The sequence below is a fragment of the Poecilia reticulata genome, chromosome 17, assembly GCF_904066995.2.
Source record: "Poecilia reticulata chromosome 17, P_reticulata-male-v2, whole genome shotgun sequence".
Taxonomy (NCBI): Eukaryota; Metazoa; Chordata; class Actinopteri; order Cyprinodontiformes; family Poeciliidae; genus Poecilia; species Poecilia reticulata.
In genome coordinates, this window is record NC_088846.1 from 16,714,905 (window position 1) to 16,735,600 (window position 20,696).

Sequence of the window (20,696 nt, forward strand, 5' to 3'; positions counted from 1 at the left end):
GCTTTAGTATGAAGTACAACAAAACAAAAAAAATAAGAATGACCACAGGGGTTGCTCAAAATGTCCCATGGTGACAAAGGAAATATGTGAGACATGCAGCAGCTGCGTGAGTCTCACAGTGACTCACATCCCCCGTAAATCTTTTTCATGTGTAGCACCAGTGATCCAAGGATATCCTCTAAAAGGGAATGCGAACATTACAAAGGTCAGCTTGAAATTAAATTATTTAACTCTGGTGCACCAGTGCAATTCCAAAACAAGGTATTGAAAGCAAGACATGTTTTTCCTCAAATCTGCTACAAACTCCCCCCCCCAAAAAATCTTAAGGTCCAAATGAGAATAAACTTGCTACGCCACATCTAAAGCCTTCTCTGCTCTCCCTTTATTTTTGGCCTCCCCTTCTTTCTGTAGGTGATATATGGTCGAGCCTGTAGGTCACAATAACTTTAGGTGACATAAGGTCATGCTTATGTGGCCTGTCTGTTCATATGTCAGAACCTCCATTACTGGCCTCTCGTTCAACCATACTTCACCAGAACTTGTCTCAGTTTACAAGATTGGGTCAAACCAGGTCATGTCTCACCAAATACTGGGGCCTCTTAAAAAAATGAATAAATAAAACGTGAGGAGGGCCCCAGTTTTGGACAGGATCACTGAAATCTTGACAGAACAGATAAAAAAAATTAAAAAAAACTGGAAAAAGTGAAAAATATTAATTAACTTAACCATGTTTATGAATCACCAATGATTGTCTTATAAAAGAGAAATTTTGATTATTGAAAATGTTTACACAACGAAAATATATTCCAAATGAGGACAAATTGCTGGATACATTTACCTGTACAGAAATCTCCATTATTGAACTGGTCAACTGTACATTCCCCTCCCCCAGCACCGCCCCAAATAACACCAATTTTAGGAGCTACATAACTGGACTCTCTTGCCACTGTCATTTTTAAAACACTTGAATCAAGGCCAAAGCTGACTACAAGCATACTTCCGTCATGGTAAGAGCTTGTGTAATTGTCAGTGATACAAGTAAAAGCCAGGTTATGAGGGGTGGAGGGAGGGAAAAATGAAATCATAATAGAAGATTGGGGGTAGAGATGGCAGAACGGCAGAATAAGAGGGCATATTAGGCTCAATTAAGCTTTTGGGCTTTTCATTAACCTAGATTTAGGGAGGGGGAAACCCCCGCTGAATAATGTGCGACTCTGACTTGCTCTGCTTTGTGAGCTTCATCAAGACCGAGAAAAAAAAAAAAAAAAAGAAAGAGGCACATTGTGTGTCAGCTCTCTAAAGCCACCAAGAATTTCATTAGACACCCAGGGGCAAACCACCCGCAGCTACAGCATACCTTAAATTAAATGAAATCTAGTAAAACAAGTCACTTTCATCAAACAGCTAAACTCAATAAAAGAAAATGTGCTGATGTGTGAACAGTTAAGCTTCTTTTAATGCAGCTACAAAATACTGATATTTGGTCAGATCTCGTCACTCATTAGGAGAGTGGTCAAATAAAAAACTGTTTTTCTTTTTTTTTATAAAAAGAAAAACAAAGGAGATTCTTACTATGGATGGGCAACGTAAATTTTAATTCACTATTCAGTGGTAGAAATTGTTTTTAAGGCAGAATTGCTGCAGTATTTGGGTTTTTCTTAGTCTAAAAACTTTCAAACTACTAAATAAAAACCAGGAAGGCCACCATGTACCCAGCCAAAAGTAAAAACTTAGTTTCCAACCACCATAATTTGATTACCTCCACTAACTGGCTGCCCACAATTACCATTATCTAATCTACAGGATGTCTTCAATTTAGCACATACAATGTCTTCTGTTTACATGCTAACTGCAACAATTTCCAGGCCTCGCAGGCCACAGGATGTGTATTCCCTTAATCAGCTGGGGAAAGAATGGCTACAATTAGATGTAGGGAAGATTTCTAACATTTTACCACTACCATGTCTACCATATACTTGGGATGAAATGCAATATAATAATATGAGCCAGGAATCATGTTTCTGACATCTTACACAACCTTGTGATAGTATTACACAGCTGCGCGGGCGGATCCCATTTCAAAAGAAGCCAACTGAACCAGCAGGCAATTGATGACTTCTCATCAATAACTCAAGAAGACATGTATGCATGCTGAAATTAGCTGGGAGTGTTATTTATAGCATGATAAAAGCTCAACGCTTTACTCAGATATATTTAGACTTGAAGACGTCTTTTATTTTGTAGTTGACTCATCGTTTACTATTTAAGAAATGGCAAAGCTAATGAAAAACGGACCATATGCGGCTGTGTGTTGCTAAAGAAGCTGTGTTTTTAAAAAAAATTAAATAATCAATTTAAAAAAAGCCTCCAGCAACTCGTCAAAAACAATACCAGAAAACAGCGTGGTGGAATCAAAGTGGGGAAACTTTAAGAATACTCCGCACACTGTGGGGGCTTTTGTCTTTCAAAACATGCTACAGGAGATCCTCATTAGAGAATAGAGTTTCATTAACATCAGCCCACGCTGCTTTGCCCTGCTGCATTACAAAGATACAGGAGTGCCCCTCACTGTCAAGGAAATCTCCTCACAGCAACAACTCGCTGGGGGAAGGGCAGGGAGAGAAAACGAGCGAAGGGGTGGCAAACAAAAGGGAACCTGATTACCTCTGGTCACGGCTCATCCACGAGCCAACACAGGGAAATCCATCACCTGAAGGATCAAACACAAACTTATGCACTAGGTAGAGCTCAGTGAAAGCAGTATCCACCCATTCAAACCACAATCTATCCTCTCTCTCCTTTATTCTCTAGTCTGTGTCACATCCACCCCCCACCTCTCTGACTCACAATGACGGCAGCGTGCAAGTTTTAGGCTCACACTGTGAAATCCAACGCAAGCGGGAATGCTTTCTGGTCCAAATGACCTCAAGGCCCTAACCACTCTAATAGCACACGGGTGATATATTCTAGTTTTTATTACCGTCCAGAGACCTGCATGCCATTTTACCCAGCTGCATCCCTATATGGCAAATATTAGGCCAAGAAGAATAAGAAGGTCATATCTGCTTTGTTGCATTTCATTTATCCAAACGCTTCTAACAACAGAAAAAAAAAAAGGTAATGATTTTGCTGTTTAGCTAACAGTTTTATTGTAACATACATCCGGAGCACAATTTTAATGTTAGGCTTAGCAGTGTAAAATGCAATTGGGCACCAAATGATTCAAACAAACCCTTAAGGCAAAACAGTGTCAACATTTGGAAGAAAAAAGAACAGAAAATGATGCTTGATATTTAAAATCTGCAAAAAGACTACGTTTAATTAGGACAAGAAAATTGCTAAGCAATTGCATAAGTTGATAAAAGTAAACCAATGTGCCAGCATCTGCTACAAAAAGCTTAAGAGTATTTGCTTAATTAAAATTGCAGAAATTGTTTATTTCCATCCTTTGGAAAAAGGTAAATCTCCCCAAAGCAATCAGGAAAGTTTTCTCCTTTTAATCAAAGCCAGAGGTTAATACCACAATGCTCACAATGGTGGAAAAAAAAAAAAGGAGCAACCATAAAGTTTAGCCGAGCACTTAACAGTCTGCATATGTTTCACCCCACTGTGAAGCAAAAGGAAGCAAGCAAAAAGGGCCGGCGTGTTGTGAAGTTCAGCCCCAATCGAGCTGCTTTACAAGGCAAACAACATGACTTGCAGTGCCACACAACTACACTGAGGCTAATTGTTTAAATATGTCAGCCTTGTTCAGATCCTCCCCCTGAAATGTAACACATAGAGGCAGGCACTGTTGACGCGAATGCCAAGACAAATACACGCTCAAGCGCAAACGTAATAGGCATCCAGCGTGAAACAAAACTAGGAATATTTCACCACTCACCGTTGAAAAGAGGCCATCCTTTCTCTGTGATATCTGGCACCACAACCGTGTACAGATCTTCAGAGAAGCCCGGACTGCATGGTGGGACACCCCTGGCCTCTGCTGCAATCTGCAATGTGGGAAAAGACAGAGGGGTAAAGTGGGTGCAAAAATGAGTCATAAATCAACCTTTACGAACAAAAAAAAAAATGCACTCTCTCTGGAAAAAAAACAAAAAAAACTCCTAGTCACATTCTGAACTTCTCATGCTTGTACAAAAGCATCTGTTGTTTTTATAGCGGGGGCCGCAATTAGGATAATGAGGCCAAAAGGGTTAAGCATTAGCCAAAGAGCATGGCTAGGCAAGAACAAGCCCCATTTGTCCCATAATGCAGGGGCCCAGGAACAGGGTAGTGGTCCGTCAGCCCCTGTGATCAACACACTACCTCTGGACAAACACTCTTTGCTTTGAAGTACAGGAACGGAGGAATAAAAGCAAACAGCAGCAATACACAGAGTAGGGGAATAAACATCTATGTGCAAATGTCTGAGCAAGCACAAGAAAATCACAGTATTTTTCATTTCAAAGAAACTACCAGATAATGACTGATCAATACACTCCTTTGTGTTTTACTTTTTTCTTTTTTTAACTTTGTCTTCACATCGTTTTAACAAAATATTTAGAACTGCAGCTGGAAATGAAAGCACAGAAATAGTCAAAGTACATATTTTGTGAAGCAAAAACTCAGCGCAAGCTAACAGAGCATGACTGAGGAACATGCTTTGATGTTTACGTAACTTCAACATTAGAGAAGGAATGATCAGGGTTTTTTTTTTTTTTTTGGCCGTTACCCTTTTACGATTTTATTTTTGAATCAAACTGTGGATCCTTATATTTTTTCCCCAGCAAATAGAACATGTGAAAAATGGTAAAAGTGGTTGCAGGTTTTTAATTAGAGTTAGCAGTATCAAATCCAAGAAAATGAAGGATGCATTTATGCATAAAAGCAAATATCACAAACCTTATCTGACTGTTACAAAACTTCAATTAATGAAGTTGGTTTGATATGTTCACTGGCCAAAATACTGGGAGTTCTTAATTTTGATGCATGAGGAAAAGAAAGTCAAAATTGTTCAGAATTTGATTAGCCAATAAATGACAATAAAAGGAAAATTTGGTCTACTCTCACCAATTGGAAAGCACATTTGCTGTGTAAAAATGAATACATTGGAAAACCAGTGTAGATGTTCTTCTAATACTCAAAGTAAAATTTCACCAAAACTGTAATGCAAAGATTTCAACAACAAAAAATAGAGATTTAGACAAATTAAATGCATTAGAGAGCAATGGGCTTTATGTTGTTACCCATTTGATTCATTAGCGTCATCAGGGGAAAATTAGCCAATTCCGATCTCTGGCCTTAAGATCAGTGCATCCATAGTAAGCATTAATTCCAGGTCGTTGACACACAGGTCTTGCCATTTTCCTCTTGTTTTGAAATGTACTTTCAAAAGAATGTGACATGAAAAGAGAATTGAAAGATTTTTTTTTAAAAGGGGCATTGTGCCACTTGCCATTCTTAATCAGAGGAATTTAAATGGAAAAAAAAAGCCTAAAGAAAGGGAGGGGGAGCAGAGCCTGGCTCCCTATCTAACAGCCATGGCAGCAGGTTGCATATTTCTGGATCTAAATGTTAATACAATAGTCAGACCTTTGAGAGAAGGCAATTTAGGTTACAAGGATGGCAGAAATTAACAGAGCTGTTCTCGTTTTATTCAAGGTACATAAATGCTTAACCCAATTGGGAGTCGAAAATCAGTCATTTTCACAAACCATACTGTGGGGTCATTAAGTTGCCAGGTTGTACATCCGCTGAATTGTTCAGTTTAACATTGTTAATGATAAGGACTTCCACACCAGAGGGAGAGCGTGCTCACAATGTATCAAGCTAAGCGGAAATCAAATCTAAACCAAATATAATCGAACGGTATCTAGGTTATCGTGGGTCTGTGTCAACGTAAAAGGCAAGATTCAACCAGAGAAACTCCGAAATTAGGCTGTAATTTTTAAGTCGTTTAGCAGAAATAATTAATTCAAACGTACTCCTCGTTTCGGCTTCTTGCAAGCAATCAATAAAGCCGGAGCCGCTAGCGAGTAATTGCCGCCCAAGCTAAGACTCCGGCGACTTTATTGTCAATTTCGGTATCCGACCCCGCGGTGCTTTCCAACTACACGCAATATAAAGTGGCTTCCGAGGAGCTACAAACCCGTCCCGGTTCGTATAACTCAAGAAGCAGCAATGGAAAGGTACAGAGGGGGAAATAAAAGCGACTAAACTGTCCGGTGTATAACTCCGCTCGAAAACCACTCTGCAATTACATTACCTGCAGTCCTGCTAAGAGCAAGAGCAGAAGCAGCCCGCTACCCTCGTGTAACGAGAACATTTGTACGCCCGTCACTCCTTTTATTTCCCCGCTTCGGAATCCGTGGGAAATATTGGGGGAGGGAGGGGGGAAGATGTGGATAAATAAAAATAAATAAAAAATAAAAGAATATCCTTTTGGTTCAAGAGTGGCCTCGGAAACGCTCCCTGTGAAAGAAAGGCAGCAGCAGGAGGAGAAACGGTGTCGGCAGCATGTAGGAGCCTCCTCCTCTATCTGTCTACCCGGTCCGTACTGAGGCAGAGCACTGCCTGGTACTGAAGCTGCTGCTGATCCCTCCCTCCCATCCAGCTCGACCGACACAAAAACAAAACGAGTCCCGGCCACTAGGCTTTTAAGACGTCCATCTCACTGTCTCTCCCTGCTGGTGACACAGCCAATTTCTATGGAGAGGCGAATTGTATGGGATAGATTGAGAGGGGAGTCTTCTCAACAATTATTTTGTTTTGTTTTGTTTCTGTTGTTTCATTTAACTTGTTTTTTTTCCCTGAGCTTTGGGCATTCTTTGGTAAATAAGTCAAAATAAAGGGTAAATAAGAGCAAACCTGCTAAGAATTTAGCGCCCCTATTCCATCTATTGAAATCAAGTATGATACCATCTGTGAGGTAGAAATTAAATGTCTGCAGCTGACTCGCATAGAACATCACGTAATCAACATGCAGTCTTTATTTTAGTGTCAGTCTGAGGGCTGGCCTCTTTTTGCATATTTTATTTAGCTTCCCTAACATGCATTATTTTTTAATAAGAGTGCCAGACTCATGTAGGAATACAAAGAGAAGAGCAAAACAAACAAAAAAGCCCAAATCTCTTTACAACGCTTATATGTGATTCGTTTTTTTTTCTCTCTCTCTCTCTTTCTCCTGTATTTGGATATATTCACATTTTAAACACATCATTTTGAAATTATTGCTTCCAATTGTGCTACATTTTAGCCTGTATTGTTTTTCATTAAGATTCCATCCATCAGCTCCTGGCTCCTCTGAGGAAAAATGTGTTTTGAATGTCACAAGCATCAGTAATTCAGGATTCAGTCAGTTGTCTGCCAGCCCGCATAAAGAGCAGCTCAGACCCTATTGATCATCAAGTATACGATTCTGATCACAACCTCCCTTAGGTAATTGCTGTTTACCGCATGTTTGATCTCAAGGATTATTAATTATCAATGATTTGGAGCTTAATCGTTTGTATGCTAACCCTCCTTTTTTGTCTGTGTCCTACTACAGGCACAGTGTTCTGCCTGGCAAGCTGTCTGTTTAAGAAACAAATCCATCACTGGAGTTTTAAAATTTGCATTGTATTAATTTCTGCTTACTTAAGCTCAGAATTTGTAAGTAAGCCCTCCTTTGTCATGTTTAGCTAAAATATTTAATGAATAGTTTCCTAATATTGTCTTTTAATGTGATACAGCTTAATGAAGGTTAAATTACCAGGCCTGTACTTCTGACACCTACCCATTATGAGATGACTCTATGGGATAAATTGCATCTGTGACACACACAAAAAAATTCTGTTACGCAAATAAGACAAACACAACCAAAAGCTCATGTTCGCATTGAATTCTGGGTAAATCCATTGTTTTCAGTTATTGGCATTTTGAGGTGCAAGCAAGTGTGATGAGAGCAGTTCTGCCCCACTCCTACAACAAATCAAACTTTCCGCCCCTGAAACCCTCTTACAACCCCAAGCATACTGTAAGGCATCCCTCTTAAATTTGCAGTAACCATCCACATGTATACTCACTGAGCCAGCCCAAGATTTTATGGGACCCCTAAGCAGAAATTCATTTGGTGGCCCCCATATCCAGTTAATTCTGCCAGGCACCACAGTGCTACTGACCCCTTTTATATTTTCCATGCAAGACCTTGTATTTATTAGCATTTTTTGTATTTTACACTTTGCACTTAACAGCCTAAGTAGAGTTATGGAAGGGGAACCATGTTTAATTTTGAATTCACAAGCAACCATGGGAAACAGCTATTACTCTGATCTCTTAACAATCCAAGCTGCACTTATCTTTAAATGTGTTTTAGGTTATCACTCTGGTAACATAACTTCCAGACTGTGAAGGTCTTTCTTGGTATATCTACTGCAAGGTGAACATTTTTCATTGAAAATGTAAGCATAAAAGAAACAGGCTTAATGTGCTGAGCTCAAACTCAGAATCTCTGACTTACCACAACATTGTTGGGTAATCAGATGAGCTACACGGCCGTACGTGTGCAAATAATGTACAAGTCCAGGACAAGTTATGCATTCTTGTCAAGGTTTTAGTGTCTTTGCGAAATAATTGCTGACTTTTGCCAGTATTCTCTTATGTTTGAGATGTATATTAAATACAAATCCAGAATTTCAACAAAAACGCTGACATTTGTTGAAACGCTGACATTTGTTGATTTATTCTGAATTAAATTAAGTTGTCTTTAAATGTAAGATTTCTGTGCATCATTTACAGATTTTTTTGTCTTCTTTATGGAATTAATTGTTAAATTGTTATTGATCTAATTTATAATGATTAAACTGCTGTGTCTACATGCGGTCTAAAATCCAGTGACTTCTATAAGGTCTGAGATTGACTAATCTCTAACCTGGGTCTGCATGTAGTGTTGAAATTATGTCTACTACCCAAGGTAGTCCCCCTAAATACAAAGTTTGCTTAAGGCTCAGGCTGCCACTGCATGCATGCAAAGGAGTGACTAATTTCCCATTCGAGTAGAAACTTTTCCCTCATTTTATATTTTAGTGTACCTAAATTTTTATATGAAAATGAATGCAAATGAAAAAAGAAAGAAAAAAACAAATTACTTAAATCAAGGCATAATTCTCAGGCTGATGTTGTTTCCATTGCATATTGAAACTTGACAAAATCCTGCTTTTTTTTCCATTTTTCTTTTTTCTCTATCCTAAGGCAGTCATATTCAGTGTACACCTCTTTTGTTTGCTGACACAGATTTGGGCAAGAGATCAAGATGACTGACCTGATGATAATTGATATAGCATTTTGTACAAATTGTTAAATTAATTTAATCTAATCTAATTGAGAGTGGGATCAAAATGCTCTATCTCTTTGATTAATGCAGAGGCGGTTATCTTTCATCAGTACTTGTCTAGGCGGGGTGGGATGGAGGCGTTTGTGGGAATCCAATTTGGACTGGGTGCATTCAGTCAAACAATATCATGCTGCATGATTCATAATACCAATCAGAGACCCCTGTACAACCTTGCATACAGCATGTACCTTAATTTGGCATTGTGCAATCAGAGGGGAATTTACCATCAAGGTCGCTATGCAGACTGATGATAATATATTCTCTGGGCTGTCTGTGCACAGACAGATAATGTTGTTCTGCAGGCATGTGTGAGGCCACCGCATGATGCATGCCGGTTGGCATGCTGACACTGCACTTGACTCTCATAAGCACAGGTGTCCGAAAGCTTGTGGCCTGCACGGGAGCCCTCGATTGCAAACCTTTTAGTCTGCACAATTGGATGTGGTGTGAAGCGCTGCGGCACGGTGGCCTTGATGGCACTGGAAGAAAAATGAACGAGGTCAGCAGCACTTTCACATCTGCTGACTTCGTGTTGATACAGGAATATGACACAGAACACCCTTGGCTCCCACACACTTCTCCAAAGTAGTGCTCAGTCATTTCTTTTCAAAGCTAGACAATATGCAGTGAAATTCCTGCATGAGCCTTCTTTTTTTTTTTTTTTGTGAGTCTATTGAGACCTAGATGCTGTGTTTTGAAATGGCTCTCAAAAATAGGAAGAATATGTTTTTTCTTTTTATTTAATTACAAAAATTTTGACCCTCTTCGAAAGCTGGCTAATTACCTTGTCACAGACAATTCCATCCAAGTCAAAGGTCGCTTTGGAACAAATTAGTGCGTGGAAAGGAGCAACCCAGTCTTCAAAGCCTTTATCAATTTCAATCAAGCTTCATTGTTATGCATTCAATAAAAGATCTCAGAGGACCACTGTGTTGCTCTGATTATTCTCCTCTCAAGCCAAATCGGCTCATTCTGCCTTCTGCGCCATCTAAACAAGAAGGCCAAACAGAGTTGTAATGTGTATGAGGGAGCAGGTATGGGTAAATCCATGTTTCCTTATTACCTTTCATCTTTCATAAGAATTTAAAAGGTTACCTCATGCCGTCTTACACACACCGAGTACAGTCCATGCCATGTAGGGGGGGGGGGGTGGGAATTGGATTCTTGCTAGAAATCTCTGGGAATTTGTGATTGTATTGTTCTAAAAATGAAGTGACAAACAATGTCGGTGAACGCTAAAAAAAAACTGAAAAGAGAAAACATTTCTGCTGAGTGTTTCTCTGTAATTTCTTGTGAAAAGACATGTCAGTAAACCAGCTTGGTGCCGCCCCTTTGTCGACAAATGAAGGCAAAATGCTGCTTCGCAAGCAGCTTTGGCAACATCTACTAAGTCACGGGGCTTTAACATGTGTGTGTCTGCCCCAATTTGTAGACTGTAGCTTTTGCTGGGGGCCACATCTGCCTGCTGTGCACTGGTGTGACTCACAGATCTAATAGTGATTGATTGCCTGATTAAAGGAAATTGTGTTGAACTCCCAAGCAACTCAAGAAGAGAAGAAAATATATTTAATTATTGCCCCAATAAAAGTGTGGTTATTGATTTGTAGAGATGCTTGTGTGAAAACAGACAGTTGTCTCCACTGTGGTATCTATTCCAATCCCTTGTTTGTAGCTCTCGCTGAAAATTCTTTCCGAGAAGTATTCTCTTTCACAGCTACTTATTTTTCCTTTGGTAATCTTAACTGACCTAAAACCGTACATGTTCAGTCTGAATCAATTTGTCATAAAGTTAAAGGAAAAAAAAAGAAAAGAAAATGCTTGAGGTAGATGTTGAGTAAAATGTTTTAGCTCTAACTAATATTTAAATAGGGACCATGGTAATGGCCTGGACAATCAGAAGGCTGCACGGAGCCATGTCATTTTGCCCACCAGGAAGTATTTCCAATTTAGATTTCTACCGGGAACCTTTCTCTGACTGGAAATACTTTGCATGAGAATTAGCAGATGGAAATGTACTAAGTCCCATGATCTTCATTGCAATGATTAATGGTGACTCCTTGAATGGAAAATCTTGTTAATAAATTCCAGCTGTGATAATTCCGGTGAGAACATCAAGTGGTGTTCTACCATGCACTCTCCACCAGTTCATATATGGATTAAACCTCTTCACACCACCAAAAATGAACTAATCTAAAAGGAAATAACTATTTTTGTGTTCAAATTGTATAACAAACTGAATAATTGTTGCTCTGTCAATAAAATGTAGACTATACATTATTTGTTTGCATGTAGATTTGAGAACAAATTTTAGCACTTTGAGGATGAAGAAATGGTCTTCATCCTCACAGTCCACATGCGTCCCGTGACTGGAGAATGCTATCTCCATCTGGCACAAGTTCTTCATGAGCAGACTAGGCTAAAAGGTTGGAAAGCACCATAGTCAGAGGCTTATAAAATCATACTTGGCCACAGCTGCTCAGAGTGCCCAGAGGCTCTCTGCACTCTTGGATTGTGCACTCTAGCAGAGAGACGCGCTCAGCTGTGTCTTAACTTTGCCAGAAAGCTGCTAAAGTCCAGTTTCAGTGTCTGGTTAACTCTATCTCGGGGGAGTTCACAGGTCGTCAGACAAGAAACTCAAAACTAACTGGCTATGCAAAGTTGCTGACGTAAGAAATAGAAGATATCACAACCCATGTTACCTATGGAAGATTTGCAAATGCAGGAGTATGTTAATTTTATACTTTCACAATAACTCCCTTCTTTTAAAACCCTTTTCGGACTAGATTATAAGGGTTCGCATGAGCTTATTTTTTACATTTTTGGATGCTGCACAGCCATTATTTGGAGCATTTCAATAACCAATACATCAATACAATCCTTATATCCAGGTCTTTCACAATGTATATGTTATTAATCCATACCAACTAAATAAAGTGCTAAAAACTGCAAAGAAAAATCCCCAAAACGTAATTTGGTTCATATTTTTTTTCCAATATATTGCAAATATAACAATCTCCTAATCTTATTTACCAAACTTGTCAATACAAAAAAGCTGCACAGAGGCCTTCTGAACCATAGAACTTGTATTTAGATTTTTTGCAGAAGTTAGTTTTTCACATACTGCCAAGTTTTTAACATCTATCCAAAGCCAGAATAGAAATGTGCGTGTCATATAGACTTTGTATATTGTGTCGGACATTTGACGACAATGTATGCTATTTATGTCCTGTTTGTACCGTTACTGTTTCTCAATAAAGATCTATATATAAAAAAAAAGGTGTCCAGCACACGTGGCTTAGTTTTGTACACCACTGCCTCAGAGGTGGTGCACGTACGCTGTATACGTGGCACAATGTGTATGGTACAGCCTTTTGTACCCGAAAATAAAGTTCGACGGGAAATGAAGTCCTGTGAAAATAGGACTTCATTATCTTATGCTGTCGACGTGAGAATGGGAGATCCAAACCAGGAAGTGATTGCGCAGATCTAAAAACCATATACATAGATATCGCGAATGGATATGCCTCGTGTGTGTCTGGTTCATCCGTTTACTATAAATCTGTGAAGTCGTAAATGCGGCCATGCAGCGCTTCTGGGACATGAGGATTATCGGAAAAGTAAGTAAAATTCTTACGGTTTTATATGCAAAAATAAAAAATAAAAAATTGCTCTACCTTATGTGGTTCGAATTCTACCGGCATTTGAAAAATATTTACATGCAACTCAGATAGCCGGCGATCCGGCAGTCCCTTAAAGCACATACTTTCTGTAAAATTTCCTGTACAACTACGCTTACCATAGAATCATTTTGCCACCTATTACACATGACTTGGACAACATTTATAGTGTGTTTCTCTTGTGCTGTTCAATGTGTCCATTTATATTTTCTGGGTGGTTCCTTGTCATATTTTGTCATGTTTTTACGATGCACGTTTTTAGCCATCTGAGGCTACTATGTAAAGTTAAAGGGCTTGGTTTTAAAGGAATTCACGATTAGTTAAAAATGTTGGCCTAAATATGTTGTACTTTTCCTGTTAACTAAAAAAAAATTGTGATATGTGAAAGCCCATAATTTCTTCAAAAAATCTATATCTTTTGTTACATTTTTCATCAATGAAGGTCGCCATTTTTTCACCTGCACAATAGATGCTGGGTTGATGATGCAGTTGGGTCTGTTCTTCACTGGAATATACAGAGTAAATGCAGTGAGATTAACTTTACTTTAGTTGTTTATATTGCATTTGACTGGTGTAAATTTAGACAATGCCACGCTACATCATTGTTTGCTGTAATAAAAAAAAGTGAGGTGAGTCTGGATCATTTTCCACATAACAATAAAAAGAGAGCAGGAGAGAGTCAAACACAATTCCCAAAGGACAGACATTTGTGCCATCAACATTTCTCTCCAGAAGACTTTGAGTCATTTGTCTGAGCTGATAAAGGCTCTAAAAGGTGATCGTTACCTTCAAAAGCTAAAACCAAATTCCGTGCAGACAGTTTTTATCTACAAATCGCCTAAGACCCACCACCAGCGGCTAGTGAGTGAAAGATGCGGGGAGGGACATTAGACAGGCAGTGCTGGAAGCTCTTTTAAATGATAACGGAGCTATTGCTGCTGCTGCCGTTATGGAATGTGAAATGTGACTCAACACCAGACTGAAGATCAGACTCTAAACAGGTGTAACTGGACTGGACATAGAGCTACTCACAGAACTACTCACTGGATCACACCGTCCAACCAGAGATAAGTACCATTCATTGTTTTATTTATGAAGCTGAAGGTAGCAGCAGCAGCAGCACAAACACCAGTTTCTTCAGCCAACTCTTTCATCTTCCTCTGTTTGGTCCTCAGCTTCATTACCTCTTGTGATTCTACATTCCCATCAATTTCAACTCGCTGCGGTTCAAATAGAAAAAGGCTTAACATAACTCATCACTGTTTTGTCTGGACTGATTTTAAGCAATCAGACCAAGCATATGTAATTTTCCCCAGAATGCATTGTAGCGTAAATAACATGGAGATGTCAATACTTTATTAAAATATTGTCAATACTAAGTGTATTATTACTGTATTATTTTTACATCTAAAATAAATATTTCTCAAATAAAGTCCCTTTAAAAGGATGGCGTTATTCTGTACAGATTAGTCTTTTAAGTGAATGCAAAACATTACAGACTGTGCAGCCTTGACGTGAAAATGTATTGTTTAATTATTCAGAATGACAATTTTGCCATCAGTGATGTGTTTTGTGTAAGCATTCGCTTGTATCAAACATAACAGCATGCAAGTACATGCATATGAGTGTGCATAGCAAAACATCACCTTAGTGACAACCTCATGGTGAGTGATCATTATTTTCAAAGTGATACATCACACTGTATTTCCTGCTGGGAAAATATTTTACAGCACAGATCACTCCAAACACACCAGATTTTAGTGTGATGCATCCCTACAGTACAGTATTCGAGGCTCTTTGAAATTTGAGCATCTCAATTGGAGTCATCAACATTTTCACTCTATCATTAGTAATTTACAGGAGAAAGAAGAACTATGATTTTTGATAGAACTGTTTGTCAGATTTTAGAGCTGAAAGACCAAACAGCTCCCTGTAGCTGAGAGCTTGGAAGCGTCTCTATGTGGGCTGATTTTGCTGGTGATAAAACTTAAGGTCACTTTTTAATAACATCAGTCATTCGTATAAAAGGTTTCATTTTGCAAGCAGTCAGGGAATGCAGCATAGTTTGTAATGACAAGAGTGAGGAGATTGGAGGTTACCTTAGCATATTAGTTATTTTTTTCTCATGATCTTATTGTTTGTAGTTGAGAAAATTTAGTTTTCACATTTGCCACATTGTTTTAATGCCATTGGCGAAGTAGCCTGATTGCGAGAATGTGTCAGTAATTGCTGTGGGCTTAAGAGGGTGGCAAAAGGCTCACCAGGTCTCCAAGTATGCCAGACTGTTTAAAGAGATACAGTCTGCTCATAAAAATGATTAAGCTTGTGATGAAAAGCATGGTAAGAAAACCATGACTGTACAATGATCCAGGAGCAAATGACACATTGAAGATTAGGATCCCTTATAATGTGAAAGAAAGCACATGCAAGAAATCTAAATAATGCTGATAGTAAGAATGCAGACTTTAGCTGTGACATAAGCTAACTGAGGGTCATTATGAATTTTACAATTGATAGTATTATTGATTAGACATGCAATACAGCCTTTTAATGAGACGTAAAATAGACGATTGTAAATTCTGGAAATTAATAATACTTTTTCCCACACTCCTATCGGTACAGTATGCCTTCTATATTATATCCTAGTGTGAAAGAGATTATCATCTGGTATGTTAAGCTATCTACACAAAACATTAGATATTTTTTTCTTATATTAACTTAGAAAAAAAAAATATTTTCATGAGTCTAAAAAAGGATGAAAAATGGAAACTCATGAATACCAACTACACAGACACCATACATTGCCCTTGCTCCTGTCTGCCAGCACCATCATCTCTGCTGTTGCTTTTATGTGCCATAAACTAAGATCATACCTTTTGAGTACAAATGAATGAAATGCTAAAAACAACCCTATTATTTGAAAGTAACATTCATTGCTCTTTAGTTTTCATGGACTGAAAGGCAAGAGTTCAAAGCAACAAGAAAATGGTGATGTATAAAAAGTGTCATTTGTGGCCAAAGCAGCAGATGTTAGTGGCAGGTTGCTCAGAGCAAAGAGAGCTTCATTTGGCTCACTCAGGAGGTGATCATGAGACATATTGCCTTTATTCCTGCCCTCAATACAGACATGTGACTGCTCTCCTCACCAACATAGGAAATGGACATGGGTGAGTTCGATGCTGAGGCCTGCACAGACAGTGCTACTTTGTGAAAAATGTACTGTCAAAACGGTTTTCTCAGTCAGAGCAGAGGAATGATTGAGTAGTGTGACTCAGTTAAAGATTTCTATATATGTTTCTTTTTTTAAGCTAAATTTGGGATATATCAAACATACAGCATGATTTTTGGACACTCATATTCAATAAATCAGCATATGTATTCCAATGAGGCTCATTTGTCAGATTAAAAGTACCTTTTTAAAATAACAGCCTTCAAGTAGGTATCCAAAATACTTTTCGTTTGTCTTTATTGTTCTGATGTATTATTCTAATCAAAAACATTGTTTTCATTAGCTGATTAGAAAACCGCCATAATTAAGAGGAAATAAATGCTTGAAAACATCACTCTGAAATGTATTTTTTTTTAATGTTTGACCTAGTGGAATTGAGTTTCTGAATTTAATGAAATTCTCGATAATAGTGTTATTTATTGAATATGACTGCATATCTAATAAGCAAAGATAAACGGCGCACCCTTAAAAAGCAATTTAAGTCATATCTTAGAGCCTTGCGATCAATTTATATTTAATTAAATTTAGCAGATAAGTAATATAACAAGTCATGAGTAGCTTGGATAATGACATGACACATGGATTCACAAAGAGAATTAACTATTAACTGGACAGATATTTTTTTTTCCGTAAAAAAAGTATATATATTTTTTGTGGGAGTACATTGAATGTTGGGGCTGCACAGTGGAGCAGTTGGTAGAGCTGTTGCCTTGCAGCAAGAAGGTTCTGGGTTCAATTCCCAGTCTCGGTCTTTCTGCATGGAGTTTGCATGTTCTCCTTGTGCATGCGTGGGTTTTCTCTGGGTACTCCAGTTTCCTCCTACAGTCCAAAAACATGACTGTCAGGTTGATTGGCCTCTCCAAATTGCCCCTAGGTGTGAGTGGGTGTGTGCATGGTTGTTTGTCCCGTGTGTCTCTGTGTTGCCCTGCGACAGACTGGCGACCTGTCCAGGGTGTAGCCCGCCTCTCGCCCGGCACGCTAGCTGGAGATAGGCACCAGCACCCCTCCCAACCACACCGAGGGACAAGGGTGTAAGAAAATGGATGGACATTGAATGTTGCCACTTGTTGTGAACAAAAAAGAAAAGAACATCCAGACTAACAATGGGACCACAATCATTGTTTGTGAGCAAAAAGTATATCAGGTGAACTTTATATGTCCTATGTCAATAGAAATACTTTGCTTTTGTCTGGAGATTTTTATTTTTATTTTGAGCAGCACAAAAGACTAAGTCCTTAAAATAACATTGTGACAGTGACATAAGCACACTAGAATAAAACACGGACTGCTTACATGGAAAAGCTGGAGACTTGCATAATCACTGAATGGCTGACTAGAATATAATAGACAATGTGGTTCAAACAGTTGATGGGATTTCTCCTCACTGGATAAACAACCTTAAATCCTCACGTCATGAACTTATATTTGATTTGAAGCATTGTCATAGCTATTTTTTTGTTGTCAGTTTTTGGCTTCCTCAACTTTTTTCTTTTACACTTTATTTGTACATATTTTCATTTATTCATGAAAAACAGTAATTAGAACTATTGTGAGCTACAAACCTGCACACCAAAGAAAATGAAAAGCAGTTCATGTTAGCATGCATACCCTTTAAGTATTTACATAAAAAATATTAAAATAATAATATTTTGTATAATGTGTATTATTTTTCAGCAACACAGTTCCTCTCCCACATTCCATGGTGTCTAATTGGGCTTCATTGATTTATTTCCCCATGATGCTAGCTTGGCCATGTCTCTGCTGATCCTGCAGAAAAATGTCAGCCAGGCTGACTAACAGGCACTGTTCCGGCTATACACACATACGCACGCACACACACACACACACGCATGCCCGCGCACACGCACTCATGCACGCACGCACACACACACACACACACACACACACAGAACTCCCAGTACAAGCAATGAATGATTATGTCAGTGAGCTGGGAGTCAGTCAATCTGCTGCTGTGGCCCTCACAGCAGAACTGTAGATTAGTGCCACACTGAAACAACATACAGGCTGTGAAGGAGGTACAAGAGAGTGTTTGTACCCATTACACAGGGGCTCAAGTGAGATCGTAAAAAAATAAATAAATAAATAAAAAGACGGGATCCACTTCCAGTTGACACAGGTCCAGGGATGCAGGAGATCTTCTGAGCCCGAGTAGCCATGTGTCACCTTGGGCACTCTAGCGGAGGTGTCCGGACGCAAACCTGCTGGGCCAGACGGAGTGTGAAAAAGGAGACAGGTTGAAGGGTTTAGAGGCAGAAACTCAGCATCCAGTTTTCTGCATGCGACATCTGGGTTTGAAAAAGCAAAGCAGTAATAAAGAGAGTTTAAATAGAGAGGAAAAATTAAATAGAAAGAATTTGCCTACTCAATTCTGTATGTGGCAATGGAAGGCTTAGGAAGAAAAGGATATAATACAGATAGAGCTTTGAAACCAACGATGTCCTCATTTCCTCTCTTGAAGTCCTGTCCTCCTTTTGCCATGCATTATAAACGGCTGATTATGACCATGACAGCTCCTCAGGTGTGCAGTATGCTAGATTTGTTATTCAGCTCACAGGCATTCCTATCCCCCTCTCTCTTACCACCTGCACAGGCACACAAACACACACAAACACCCGAGAACAACGTATTGCTCACAGCTGCTGTGTCAGCGGGATTCTGGAACCAGAGATAGGGGATATTACATGAATCAGTCGTACACAACTTACATCCACGATGCTTTGATCCAAACTCACAATTTAAACCGAGCTTGTATTATTTACTTGTTTTCGAAAAATCTCATAGCCTTGGATTGAGCTTGGACTGGTTTCATTTTGGAAGTGTTACTTGGAGACCGCCTACTACACATTATCTGGGCATTTGCTGACGATAGATATAGATGGGCTTAAGTCCAACACTGCACAGACAGAACACTGGGGAACTGAAGCACTAAAAATCTCATCATGTGCAGTGATAGAGACATTTGCATTCTCTTTTTCAGCCCTTCTATATGTAGCCTAGATATGTTTGGGGGAACAACTGTGAATGAACAAAAGATAAAATGAAAGGTTTTCTTACACATTGCTGGGGCAGAGGCTGAATCACAAATTGTGAACCAGTTTTTTGGGTGGGCATTTGCAATGAGAGCAGTCAGGTCTAGAATGTCCTAACCATTTTCTTTTAGTTTTGTAGAGTTCATATTTGTGTCCTATTTTGTGGTAGCCTTAACATTTATGTTACAAACAAAACACAGCACACTCATTTCCATCAATAAGCCAGTCTTTTGTGGTAAACTCCAGCACTGGAGTGGTCTATGTGCAACCCAGGACAATAAGCAAAGTAATACAAATCGGGTTGCTTTTAGCAACAATGATTGCAATTATGCTTGAAGGAACCTTTTTTTTTGTTGAGATGTGCAGAGGGAGACAGGATGTCAGGGTGATGGTTGCAGCATATTACTTATTTTCAATTGAATAAATAACTTTTTTTTTTTTTTCCACATAGCCCAACCTTCGCTGGGCTCAGACTGTACAATGCTTTTCTAGGTCTGTTGCCTGGTGATGTATTATTGCTACCAAATTGCTACCAAATGGCCCAGCTATAAACTATGTGAAGTGAAGTCACCTTGAGATTTTTTTTTTTTTTCAGATCTGCCAGTGGTGGAAATCTACAGCTGAAGAGCCCCTTCACTGAAAACATCAGATACTTAACAGTTATAAACACTTTTAAATCTTCAAGCAAGGACGTGTTCTTTTAAAGCCTAACTGCTTTGATGACCAAGTTATAATTGGCTGGCTGGTCATTTGACTGAAATTAACAAGCTCTTTTGAGATACTGTAAACAGTTTAATTTTGGTTTAGTTTATTTATATTTTTAGAAGTGATGCATATGGATCCGCGGAATGCCCCTTTAAGTCAAATGTGACAATAATGACCATCAGCTGCCTTATTCAGATACAATTATAATGGTTTGGCTTTTTTCTCAGCTTTGTTTTTTTTTTCTTTTAAAATACAATTGTGTACAAATGAACGAATCAAACGAGAGGCCATCTGAGAGACACTGAATGAAATAAGCAAGCAAAGAAATTTTAATAAATGTGTAGAAAAACTGTCATTCCTGAAGCGTTCATTTTCCACATGGTATTTTTTATAGAGCGCTTATTATTTCAGTATAGCTCATGGCTGAGCTCACTAATTTGCTCCAGCTTTGGTGTCACTCTTGCATATAACTGCAATCAAGTTGCTGACAAAGTATTTCTTTTGGCAGAGCTGCTTTCTGACTGTTATATATATTTAAAAAAATCGAGAATATAAATAAGTTGAGAAACTTTCTAAAAATTAAAAGTATTGTAAATTGTCTTGCAGTGAAAAGTGTAACTTACACAGGGGGATTTTTTTGGGCTTCACTTTTTAACTAATATTGATTTCAATGAGTTGGTGTC

General features: G+C 38.7%; 1 protein-coding gene across 1 annotated transcript in view; it reads right to left on the reverse strand.

Moving 5' to 3' along the window:
• The window catches only part of cdh2 (cadherin 2, type 1, N-cadherin (neuronal)), an 81,518-nt gene extending 74,909 nt beyond the window's left edge, over positions 1–6,609 (reverse strand). Inside the window, exons 1-2 of the mRNA XM_081598047.1 lie at positions 6,248–6,609; positions 3,884–3,992 (exon numbers count right to left, since the gene is read on the reverse strand). Coding sequence (XP_081454173.1) covers positions 3,884–3,992; positions 6,248–6,307 — 169 coding nt within the window. The 5' untranslated portion in view covers positions 6,308–6,609. The remainder of the gene's footprint in view (positions 1–3,883; positions 3,993–6,247) is intronic.
• Between the last annotated feature and the right edge of the window lie 14,087 nt (positions 6,610–20,696).